Source organism: Oryctolagus cuniculus, chromosome 8 (assembly GCF_964237555.1).
Source record: "Oryctolagus cuniculus chromosome 8, mOryCun1.1, whole genome shotgun sequence".
Lineage (NCBI taxonomy): Eukaryota > Metazoa > Chordata > Mammalia > Lagomorpha > Leporidae > Oryctolagus > Oryctolagus cuniculus.
Genome location: NC_091439.1, coordinates 52,317,813 through 52,331,180, shown reverse-complemented (window position 1 = coordinate 52,331,180; position 13,368 = coordinate 52,317,813). Strand labels below are relative to the sequence as shown.

Sequence of the window (13,368 nt, the reverse complement as noted above, 5' to 3'; positions counted from 1 at the left end):
AATGTAACCATACTAAAGTAACTCAAGTGATTTTTGAACTAGTACTCCAACTTTATACACTCAACACAACCTAAAAACAAAAACTGCAAAGGATAGTAAAATTCCAAATCTATAAAGATTTTTTCTTTGCTATTAGCAGTGATACTGGTGTGACAATTTGAAAACAATATGGTATGTACTGCAAACCTCAGGAAGTAAATATTTTGGTATTGTTGAAAACCCAACAATATGAAGCAGAGTAAAGAGAAGAACTGTGTAATATAGGACTGGAACTAGAGGTATCAATATCAACTCATGATTTTCTGAAATCTTCTAGTACATATCCCGAAACAAATGATAAGAATGAGTTATCAAACACACACACATATATTCATTTATATGTGCCAATATATGCCTACATACACAAAGAACAGTTCTGGAAGGACAGACTGAAAAATTCTCAGGAGTGAGCTGAGGGACTATGGTAGAAAGGAGACTTATTTTTCACTATATTATTCTCCATTAGAATTGATTTTACCTAGTATGTGTACTAGTTATTTACATCCTGTATAATTCTTTAATGTAGCAGCCAAAGCCAAGTATCTTCTCATTCTTTCAGCTATAAAGAGGACAGTGAAAAACAAACATGCCGTTCTAACCTTCAGGACAGCAATCTGGCTCCTGTGTCTGCTCAGTTTCTTGCTGTTGAAGGACAGTATTTTTCTTTTTCAGTATTTCCAAGCTGTCTAAAGCTGTACTGTGTTCAGACAGTGACCTTAAAAGCAAAAAGTTATTTCCTAATCCAGAAAGTTCTGAAGAATTTCTAGGATTATTCCAGTATGGTTTGCTTTGTTTGGCAGTTTTGACTTCGTTGTGATCATTCAGTAAATTTCTAAACTTTCCCAAATCTTCAGATTCAGGAATATATACTTTGGTGCCTGTGGAAATAGGATGCTTTTTATCTAGAGGGTAAAATAAAGAATTGGAATCTGTAGTATTTGCTTTATCAAGCTCAGTACTTCCAGAGTGTTTCTGATTGGTATATAATAGTTGGATATTGTCATTGCTAGAGGTTGATGGTAAAACCTGATCATTCTTGTCTAAGTCACTTCCCAATATAGAAGGTTGAGGTTGGACACCTTCTGAAAATGAACTATTGTTTTCAGGAGTCTGATTAGTGATTATATTTGGATCTTTAGATTTAATTGGCAGTGAAGGGAAATCATAGCTAATTCTGACTTCTTGGAGATATTTATTAGCATCTTCTTTAAAATAAACACCATCAGTCCACTCTAAAGATGGGTCAAAATTGCTTACTATGTCACGGTACTCTTCCTCTATTTTTTCCCCAGTATTTTCAGCTTTGCAAGGTCCTATGTCAAAACCCACAGAAGTTTTATCACAAAACTGTGATGGCAGAATCTCTTTAATAGGCAATGTTTCTGCAGGTCTGCCACCAATAGATGTTAAAAATGGCAAATGTTCACTACCTGTATCCTGATGGCTTATATCCTTGCATCTCTTCTGAACACATGAATTGCTATCATTATCCAAAATTTCTTTTATTCCATTTTCTGAATTCTGGGAAATTTTGTCACTTTCTTGTGATTCATCCTCAGTGTCACTGGCCTCAAAATGGTTCAGATTAAAAGTTATCTCCAAAAATGGTTGTGTTACATTATCCATAGATTCATGGATACTATTAAGATCTTCGCTATCAGTGTGACTTTTAGAAAACATGTCTGTAATGTCATCAGAGATCCTAGGATTGCTAGTAAGAGAAGATTCAATTTGTGGATGTTCTGATTCAGACAGAGACAAAACTGGTTGTTTAAACTCTTTTTCTGGTGTCCCATAGGCATTAACCACCTGAGCATTTTCTGTAACGTGAATAGATTCTTTGATGTACACCTTGTTATTCTGATTAACAGGCATTTTATTAGTTTCTGGAATGTCAAATTCAGATAATAAATCATCATTTTCTGCTCTGCTACAAGTAACCAGTAAGCTGCTGCTTTCACAGAATGAAGGAATTTCTAACTTTACTTCCTGATTCCAGGATTGTTCATTATTTGCTCCTGTCTTATCTTCATTATGCTTTTTACTCTTTTCAGTATATGTCTCAAAGAATTTTACTTCTTTTTGTACCAAAGGGTCTTTCACATCCAAATTTCTATCATCTTCCTGAGCCTTGGGTTTCCTTTCTATATAATTTCCATCCATCACAGAAGAATGTACAGGTGAATTCTGTACAGACAAATACATAGCCCATCGACTTTCATTTCTCATAGCATTTTCTAATTGGTGCTGGGAGTCTAAACTTCCTTTGCTCTTCTTCATCTCAGCATACTCTTCCTGCATAATTAAGCTCTTCGGTTTAGCAGGAACTTTTAAACATCCTTGTGGCTGTACCTGAGGAAAATGTTCTGTAGCCTCAGAATTGAGTTCTTCACACCTACTAGTAGACTTGGACTTCAGAAGAGCTAGTATCTGCGCTTTGCTTCTGATGGTTTGTGAAACTCCTGAACAGTGAGATGTCAAACTATCTCTTTTCATGGGCTCACTGGTGAGTGAAGAGGCTGAATGCTTACTTTCAGAGCAAAAATAATTTTCTTCACATGGCATTTCTGTGTTCATCTTAAAGAATGGAGCAGAGTCAACTGAGGAAATGCCATTTCTCTCTGTGTTCTTATAAGGGACAGTGTTCTCAAGGTTTTTTGGCATAGTGTTTATATCTTGCTTGCCAATAGCAGAAAACAAAGGCGGTGCACTGTAAGATGGAAGTACAAAAGGAGGGTCAGGTCTCTTAGTCTCAGGTAACACCGGTGACTCTCCATTTTCTGTAATAACCATTTTCTTGGGGACCTGACGTGGTACTTGAAAACCCTAGAAATATTAAAATAAATTAATTATTAGCTATATCATTAAGAAAATATGAAATAATTGGCTTCGGAAAAATAATGAGGGCAGTGTTGTCACACAACAAGTTAGGTGGCCACTTGTGATGCCCTCCCTCACCCCTTACTTGGAGTACTGGTTCAAATCCCAGCTACTCCACTTCTGATTCAACTCTGCTAATGTGCCTTGGACATGTGGAAGCCTAAATGGAGTTTTTGGCTCCTGGCTTAGGCCTGGCCCAACCCCAGCTGTTGTAGTCATTTGGGGAGTAAACCCAGCAAACAGAAGATCTCTCTCCCTCTCTCTGTCACTCTGCCTTTCAAATAAATAAGTCTTAAAAAGAAAACGGAAAGGAAAAATAAGGACTGCATATGCTTTACTTAAGGCAAAATAATAATTTAAGATTTAAAATCTGCTTGGACCTGTACAATAGCTTAAATTACTGCTTGGCATGCCCACATCCCGTAAGGAAGTGCCTGATTCAAGTTCCAGACACTCTGCTTCCAACCCAGCTCCCAACCAATGCACATCCTGGGAGGCAGCAGATAACAGCTCAAATAATTGGGTCCTTACAACCTGAATGAGACCTGAATGGAGTTCTAGGCTCCTAGCTTCAGCCTGGCTCAATTCTGGTTGTTATAGGCATTTGGGAGTGAACCAGTGATGGACGATCTCTCTCTCTATGTCTCTCTCTGTCTGCATCTATGCCTTTAAAATAAAATGAGAATAGAAATTTTAAAAAAATTTAAAGTTTGTGAAATTAAAATGTAAACATCCATTTGAAGTGAGATTTTTCTAACTAGGTTTTATTTCCTTCCTACTTAAGTATATGAAGAAATACCATTTTAATGACAGCTTCAAAATTCACTACGTTTTAAATCAGTTTAATAAATACTATTGATGAATTATTTTCCACAGAGAAACTTACAGTAAATTTCCGTTTTAAACCAGCAGGCTGACATCCAAGAGACCTGCCAGAGGATATAAACCTCCTTGAATTTAACTCTGGTGTTTCTTTAACAACATCCTCTTTAATAGCTTTGCTTCCAGAAACTTTAACCTCCTCAACTGTGATTAAGTATCGATCACTTTCTAGGTCATCTCCAGGTTTCACCTAAATTTTAAAGAATAAATGTCAAAATTCTATACATCTAATTATTTGATCATCTGTGTGTTCTAGTAAGCTCACTAAGCACTAAGCAAGGTATATTATATATTCAATAAGTAGCTGCTGAATGAATCAATAACTAAAGTATTATTATGTACAAGCATTAAAAAAGATAGTAATATAATTTTAAAAATTCACTAACTTGTTCACTGAACAATACATACTCTGGACTTTCATGAGGCCCTTTATTACATCCTGAGAACACAAAGATAAGGACAGGAAAAAAGTTCCCTCTCAAGGAATTCATTTAGACTCCATGCAACTAAATATAATTTTTTAAAACTTAGAGCTATTAATTATCAATTATCATGCTTCATAAGTGAATATAAACTACATATTCAGTTGTCACAAATTAAACTTCATTATAAATTATTAGTTACTTAAATAACTATATTTAAACACTTAAAAGAACAAATATACCACTGCCTCTGACTACAGAATAAAAAGTATTAATTAATAAAATTAATTATTAAATTATTAACCTACCAGATATAACCATTAGTATTAGTTTCATGACTTAACTGTTAACACATTCATAAAAGAAGTATTCTCTTTAAAAAGTAGCTTAAAAATAAACACATTAAAATACCTCAAGGCACTTCTAAATAAACTGTCCAAACATGTTCCTATGTCATCATATAAAATTGCCTGTATCAAAAATTGCCTCTGATTACAGAATAAAATTATTAGCATGAAAACACAAAATCTGAATCAGATTAATCTTGTTAATGAAATGATTTAAGATAAAATAACAGCAGTAGCTACTACCTATTAAGTATCTACTATAAGATAGTGCTTCTCCTAGACTTTTTTTAAATAAATATTAAAGTATGACAACCACTGTTAATGTCATATAAAACTGTAAAATAAATTAAGTAACAGGGCCAAAAATTAATATAAGGACAATAAGCATGTGCATTTTAACACATTTATAATCACAGAAACTGCTAGTCACTTTATGTAAGTTACTTCTAATCTTCAAACCAACTCTATGAAGTAGTCTGTCCATGATCTACAGTTTTCAGTTAAGAAGTCAGACACAAAGAGGTTAGGTTAGGTAGGAAGGGTATGAAATTGGGAAATGAACCCTTATTCTTTATATTAAATATGCCTTTAGTTCGCTTTTCCTTTCTGTATGGAAAAATACAGAGTAAATATTTTAGAAAATACTTAAATGGAAATAATTTCACAAAATATTTCCCACTGTAGGCCTCTGCCTATCAAAAAATCATACAAAAAGAATCAGATTCTAGAGTCAGTTCCTGGATTTCAATCCCAGCCCTACCACCATCACTCTATGAATGTAGGCCAATTACCTAACCTTTTCCATTTAACTCCTAATCTGTAAAGATCATAGTGTCTGGCCGGCACCACGGCTCACTAGGCTAATCCTCCACCTGCAGCGCCAGCACCCTGGGTTCTAGTCCCAGCTGGGGAGCCGGATTCTGTCCCGGTTGCCCCTCTTCCAGTCCAGCTCTCTGCTGTGGCCAGGGAGTGCAGTGGAGGATGGCCCAAGTGCTTGGGCCCTGCACATGCATGGGAGACCAGGAGAGGCTCCTGGCTTCGGATTGGCGCAGCACCAGCCGTAGCGGCCACTAGGCGGGTAAATCAACGGAAAAAGGAAGACCTTTCTCTCTGTTTCTCTCACTGTCCAACTCTGCCTATCAAAAAAAAAAAATCATAGTGTCATAAAAATTAAATAACATAAGTATCTAAAAACTTTTAGCAGTCTAGTTACAATTAACGTTTAGCACCTACCAGATATAACCATTAGTATTAATTCCATGACCAAACTATTAACACATTCATAAAAGTATTCTCTTTAAACAGTAACTTAAAAATAAACACATTAAAATACCTCAAGGCACTTAAGAAATAAACTGTCCAAACATGTTCCTTTGTCATCATATAAAATTGCCTGTATCAAAATAAAATAAATGTTAAAAACAATATAACTTTGCTTTTCTTAAACATGTTCAAAAGAAAATAAAAAATTGCTCTATAAGCAAATTATATGATAAAAGGATCAGCCACTTTGTTTAACCTGGATTTCAAATGCTTATTATGCATTTAAGCAGTCTGTGCAAGAATGTGAAGGCATACACAAAAGAAAGTCAAGAATTTAATTCTCACCATAAGGGAAGGAATTGCATCACAGTGAACAAACAGGAGACAAGATCTGCTGTAATGGTATGATGTAGAGGACCAGGGACACAATGACTAATGCTTGAAATAAGGTATTGGCATTGGAGATAAGACATTATTTACAAATATAATGAATTAAACTTGTTAAATGTGAGGCATAAGGAAGCAAAAGGAAGCCAAGATGAATCTCATTTTCCAGCTTTCTTTCTGTCTCTAGCTATTTTTCATAACAATTTCACCATCAGCCCTTTTAATATTGATGTTTCCATCACTTTTGAAAACAGTTTGGCATTTCCTTAAAAATATTAAACAAACAGCCAGCGCCGCGGCTCACGAGGCTAATCCTTCGCCTTGCGGCGCCGGCACACCGGGTTCTAGTCCCGGTTGGGGCGCCGGATTCTGTCCCGGTTGCCCCTCTTCCAGGCCAGCTCTCTGCTGTGGCCCGGGAGTGCAGTGGAGGATGGCCCAAGTACTTGGGCCCTGCACCCCATGGGAGACCAGGATAAGTACCTGGCTCCTGCCATCGGATCAGCGCAGTGCACCGGCCACAGCGCGCCGGCCATGGCGGCCATTGGAGGGTGAACCAACGGCAAAAGGAAGACCTTTCTCTCTGTCTGTCTCTCACTGTCCACTCTGCCTGTCAAAAAATAAAAATTAATTAATTAATTAAAAAAATGTTAAACATAACGTTACCACAGACACAGAGATTTCAGCCCTATGTATATAGTCAAGAAAGTAAAAACATATGTATATACAAAAACTTGCACATAAATGATGATAGCAGCATTATTTATAAAAGCCAAAATGAGCCGGCGCCGCGGCTCAGTAGGCTAATCCTCCACCTAGCAGCGCCGGCACACCAGGTTCTAGTCCTGGTCGGGGCGCCGGATTCTGTCCCGGTTGCCCCTCTTCCAGGCCAGCTCTCTGCTGTGGCCCGGGAAGGCAGTGGAGGATAGCCCAAGTGCTTGGGCCCTGCACCCCATGGGAGACCAGGAGAAGCACCTGGCTCCTGCCTTCGGATCAGCACAGTGCGCCGGCCGCAGCACGCCAGCCGTGGCGGCCATTGGAGGGTGAACCAACGGCAAAGGAAGATCTTTCTCTCATTCTCTCTCTCTCTCACTATCCACTCTGTCTGTCAAAAAAAAAAAAAAAAAAAAAAAAAAAAAAAAAAGCCAAAATGTAGAAACAACCCAAATGTACATTAACTAATGAAAAGAGAAATAAAGTGATACAGCACACCCATACAATGGACACTATTCAGCAATAAAAAGGAATAAAGTATTGATATATGCTTCAATATGAATGAACATTGAAAATATTATGCTACATAAGAGTCATATATAAAAGATTCCATGTTACATAATTCAAATCATGTGAAATGTCCAAAATAGGTAAATCTATAGAGATAGTAAATAGGTTTGTTTTCTTAGGGCTAAGGGCTGGGTACTGAGCGGTAACTGCTAGTAAGCATAGGATTTCTATTTTAGGTGACAAAAAATGTTCTAAATTTAGATTGCTTTAATGGTTGCAAAATTGATTAAAATAAAAATCACCAAATGAGTGAGCTGAAAAGTATATATATATATATATATATATATATATATATATATATCTCAATAAAGCTATTTTAAAAATTTAAAAAATTTCCGAGAGCTGTATTCTTGTTCCTCTAGTCTTTTCATCCTATACTCCCTACTTAAACAATATCATCCTCACAAATCAGATCACACTATGGTTTGGCTCAAATCATTCCACAGCTTCCTTAGAATAAGAACAGAAATCCTTATAATAGGCAATAGGGTTTATCTAATCTCCCTCATCTCCATTCTCCTTTGCTCACTCAATTTCAACGACATTGATCTCCTTACTATTTGCCTTACCCAACAGACATACGTATTCATTTAATTTTCTAGTCTCTCTCATGTGGTTTCTCTGAAGTAAAGGGTTTAACTGTTTGGTTCCCTGATGCACTCTCTTAGAATATTAGGCATTTCATACACTCACAACATATTTGTTAAATAAATGAACCACTCCACTAACTTCTAATGCCATCTAAACGCAAAAGACTTCCAATCTATAATGGTACAGCAGAACTCTTTCCTGAGCTCTGGGGCCTTAACACCAAGTAACTTGACTGTTTTTGTAATATCTCAAATATAGTATGTTCAAAATGGAACTCAAGGGGCCAGTGCTATGGCATAGTAGAGCCGCTGCTTGCAGTGCCAGCATCCCATATGGGTACCGGTTCAAGTCCCGGCTGCAACATTTCCAATCCAGCTCTCTGCTATGGCCTGAGAAAGCAGCAGAAGATGGCTCAAGTCCTTGGGCCCCTACACCTGTGTGGGAGACCTGGAAGCTCCTGGCTCCTAGCTTTGGATCAGTGCAGCTCCAGCCATTGCAGCTATTTGGGGAGTGAACAAGCTGATGGAAATCTCTCTCTTTCTGTCTCTGCCTCAGCCCCTCTGTAACTCTGCCTATGGAATGCAAAAATCTTCATTGTTCCCCATAAATTTAATTTTCTTTTCGAGATATCTTGTCTCAGCACCATAATCAAAATACAGAAATATGAAAGTCATTTTGGATTCTCCTCTCTTCTATATCCAAGGTCTGAAAATTCTAGAATATTTTTATAATTTCTCTCTAGTTATTGCTAATGTTGACTTGGTTAGATGCCCATAATTTTTTGTCTTCATTATTCTATAGCATTTTTGCTGCCAAAGCAATCTTTCTAAAACACAAATATTACATCACTCTTCTGCTCATAATTCTTCACTGGCTCCTCAGGAAGAACACACAAAGTCCCTCATAATCTGGCTCCCTTCCACACCTTAGTAGCTTTAAATTCTACCATTTCCCAACATGGGCCCTTCATTCCAGCCCCATTTAATTGCTTTTGGTTCCTCGTACGATTCATTCTGTTTAATACATCCATGTTATTATGACTATGACATCATCTTCAGTTCCTTTCCTCCCAACTTACTAATTTTGTTTATACAGTGAAGAATACTCATCTTTAAAGACTTTTCTAAACCAAGATCCGAGGCCAGGAGCTTCTTCCTATGGGATGCTGGCACTGCAGGCCGGGGCTTTAACCTGCTCTGCCACAGCACCGGGCACAATAAAGTTCTTTTTAAAAATTTGTAATATTAAGAGAAACAGTAGAATGGTTAGGACATATACTTTAGAGCCCAAAAGCCTAGGTTCAAGCATGACTCCTCCATACTCTAGCTAAGAGACCCTTGAGTAAGCTACTTCATCTGATTGTGCCTGTTTCATCATCAGAGAGATGAAAACAGTACCTAGCCAGTAGGACAGTTATGTTAAGTAAGCTAATACATTTGAAGCATTATGCCTGGCATACTGTAAGCATTTAACAATATAAGCTTTTTTAAAAATCACAACAAACAAATGGTACTTACTGAAATTTCATAAAACACAAATTAACCAGTGTGATAGAATCATTTGAAAATATGTTTTCACAGCATATAGAAGTATGGACTTATCCAACATTTTATCATCTATAGAGTTTTTTTAATATTAAAGACAAAAACCTCATTCTTAGAAACCTAGGTCAACTATTTTGCACCTACTTTGTTTTTTAAGTGAGAGATCTTCAGAATTCCATCTTGCCACACCTTTGACTTCTTCATCTTTTGATGAGTATATAGGACCTTAATTTCAAGAGAACAAATGTAAAGAAATGCTTTTTATTTATATTCAAAGTTATTTTATACACTCTTCTTACATACAAAAAAACCATTTAAGGCATCTAACAATAAAAGAACATATAAACAGATATCATAACAATAATAACCAAAGAAATAATAAAACTAAAAAATTGAGAAAAGTTGATATTTTCATGGGATATCTGTTTAGCCCAGTGGTTAAGACACTGGTTAGGATGCCCCTGTCCCATGTTAGAGCACCTGGGTCTGATATCCAGCTCTGGCTCCTGACTGTAGCTTCCTGCTAACGCCTGGGAAGCAGCAGAGATGGCTGAATAATTGGGTTCTTACAACTCACAGGAGACCTGGATTGAGTAACCAGCACCTGGCTTTAGCCCAAGCATAGCTACTGTAGGCAATTAGGGAATGAAATAGTAGATGGGAACTCTGTCCGTCAACTAAAAACAAATGAAAAAAAAATTTTTTTAACTATTTTCAAGTGTTATTTGTCTTTTCACTGTCATTCCTTCAGGAGTACAGAATGCTGCTTCACAGGGCTATATATGCCTTATAACAGAAATCAATTGCAAATTGAATGCAGAAACAGATATGAGAATCTAGTTGTCTTCTGTGAAGTCAAATGATAAAAACTCACATAAAATGTATACCAGTGCTACTCTCCTAGGTTATCTGCTATTATTTTTTAGAAAAGTCAGCTATTTTTCATTAAAAGTAGTACTTATTTTCACATGTAAAGAGTTTATTATTGGCCAGCGCCGTGGGTCAATAGGCTAATCCTCCACCTGCGGTGCCAGCACACGGGGTTCTAGTCCCGGTTGGGGCGCTGGATTCTGTCCCGGTTGCCCCTCTTCCAGGCCAGCTGTCGCCCGGGAGTGCAATGGAGGATGGCCCAAGTGCTTGGGTCCTGCACCCGCATGGGAGACCAGGAGAAGCACCTGGCTCCTAGCTACGGATCAGCGCGGTGCACCAGTCGTGTTGCGCGGGCCGCAGTGGCCATTGGAGGGTGAACCAACGGTAAAAGGAAGACCTTTCTCTTTGTCTCTCTCTCTCACTGTCCACTCTGCCTGTCAAAAATAAAATAAAATAAATTTTAAAAAAGTTTATTATCAACATTTTTAAGTGAATTCACAAATATTTTTAAAATTTATGTTTTAACTTCTAATATGAAAATTATTGATATAAGATTTACATATAGAAGTTCTTTGGGGTCCTCAATAATTTTGAGAGTACAAAAGAGTCCTGATACTAAACAGTTAGAGAACCACTATTCTATAAGAGGCATAGTAGGCCTTCAAGAAACAGAAACTGGAGCTGGCATTGTATTGCAATGGGTTATGTCATTGCCTGCAATGCAAATATCCCATATGAGCACGTTTTCAAGTCCTGAATGCTTTACTTCCATCCAGCTCCCTGCTAATGTCTCTAGTAAGACAGTGGAAGATAATCCAAATGTTTGGGTCCCTGCCACCCAAATGGGAGATCTAGATGGGAGTTCCTGGCCCTTGCTTCAACTTAGCCTAGGCCTGACTGTTGTGACCACTGGGTGGGTGAACATGCAGATGGAAGATCTCCTTCCTTCTTTCGCTCCCTCTTTTTCTCTCTCTCTCTCTCTGTTACTGCTTTTCAACTAAATAAATGAATCTTAAAAAAGAAATGTTTCCTGGTCCCAAGCTCCCCAAAAATTTGTTACAAACAATAACAAATATGAATGGTTGGTAAGAGACAGAGTTGCCAGAAAAAGCATAGCACAATTTTTGAGACATTCTTAATACTAAAAAAGTATTCACTGTTGATCTGAAACCCAAATTTAACTGGGTTAACTTTTTTATTTAACTGTTTTATTTTATTTATTGTTTTATTTAACTTTGTTTATTTTTACCAAATCTGACAACTCTAGTAAGACACTTATGGAAAGAAAGAAAGGAAGGAGGGAACAAGAAAACAAAACAAGATGGGAGGGGAAGGAACAAAAAAAAAGAAAACAAAACAAGAGGAGAGGAGGGGAGAGAGGGAGAAGCGAGGGAGCGATGAGGGACAGATTGGGGAAGAGAGGAGAAGGGAGGGAAGGGAGGAAACTGTGAAAATTGGTAGGGACTTACAATAAATTCTTGGCATTCCATTGTTTCTTCTGAATGTAAAACCAGTAGATAATCAGTGGTTATTCAATTATTTATGCTATCTAAAATAGAAAATGACAGAATATTTAACCCTGATGAGAATAAGTATCAAACATAATCCTTCCCTATAAACTCTTGATCAAAGACAATAATCAAAGAGTGCCCAGACTATTCTAACTACCAAGGGAAACAGATATGCAGAGATGTATTTGTCATTAGGGACCCATTAAAAGTGATACCACGCTATAGAAAAAGAACTCACCAAGTAAAGAAAAAACTAAGTAAAATACACAAACTAATGAACAGCCAGTAACATTTTTCCAAGTGCCATAACACATATTAGAAAACTGATTTTCCCCTCTACATGTTTGGTTCTTATAGCCAGAATTCAATTTTTTAAGGTTTCTAAATTGCTACAGCCACCACAAGATGGCCCCCTTGTGTTTTCAATTTTTCCATTTATAGTTATCCCTTGGTGCCCAATGAAGATTAATCCCCTCACAGCCTGAAGACACCAAAATATGCAGATTCCAAAGTCTCTTATATAACATGGGATGCTATTTGCCTATAAGTCACATATATCTTCTTATGTACTTCAAATCAATTTTAAATTATTTATAATACATATTGTAATATAAATGATATATAAATAATTGCTATACTATATTATTTAAGGAATAAAGAAAAAATAGAAAAGCCTATTAATGTTCAGTACTGATACACTTTTTTTTTGAATAATTCCATCTTCAGGCAGTGAGGGGATCCTATGCCTACCTCATCTGCCTACCCCTTATCTCATCATCTCTCCACTCAGCAACTGGAGTGATCTTTGCCATAGGATAGGACCTAAACTGACAGAGCTTTTACCTTCCAGAGATTTAACTCTTATATCCTACAGCCCTCCCCTCCAGCCCCCAGGAATTACTAGATGCCTAAGAATGCCAAAAAGATAAGAGAGGTCCAGAAAACACAACATTGATGCTTTTGGAGCACAATGTCCCCTGGAACTGAATTAATATTCTGGGTACAGAGATGAAAACACGTGGTGCAGACACAGTGCTTGACAGTTGGCAGTTATTAATGCTCATCTCTATAATAATATATGTCATTTTTTCAGTGCAACTATATACTAGACACAGGTAAAAATGCTTTAAATGCTTATAAGGTTACAATGTACATACTACCATTATATACACTTTACAAGAGACTGAAGGTTTGGCATTTAGCACAGACATTAGGACACTATTTGGGACACCTACATCCCATTATTACAGCGGTCTGGGTTCAAGTCCTGGCTCTGTTTCCACTTCTAGCTCCTGCTAACACACATCTTGGGAATCAGCAGTGATGGTTCAAGTCCTTGATCTCTGCCACC

At 37.2% G+C, this 13,368-nt stretch overlaps 1 protein-coding gene across 1 annotated transcript in view; it reads right to left on the bottom strand.

Annotated features, from left to right (window-relative positions):
* Nucleotides 1-13,368, bottom strand: part of ZGRF1 (zinc finger GRF-type containing 1) — a 107,065-nt gene that overhangs the window by 91,606 nt on the left and 2,091 nt on the right. The window contains 5 exon segments of the mRNA XM_070047739.1: nucleotides 639-2,865; nucleotides 3,806-3,991; nucleotides 5,904-5,963; nucleotides 9,781-9,861; nucleotides 11,976-12,055. Of these exon segments, the coding sequence (XP_069903840.1) occupies nucleotides 639-2,865; nucleotides 3,806-3,991; nucleotides 5,904-5,963; nucleotides 9,781-9,861; nucleotides 11,976-11,996 (2,575 nt within the window). The 5' untranslated portion in view covers nucleotides 11,997-12,055.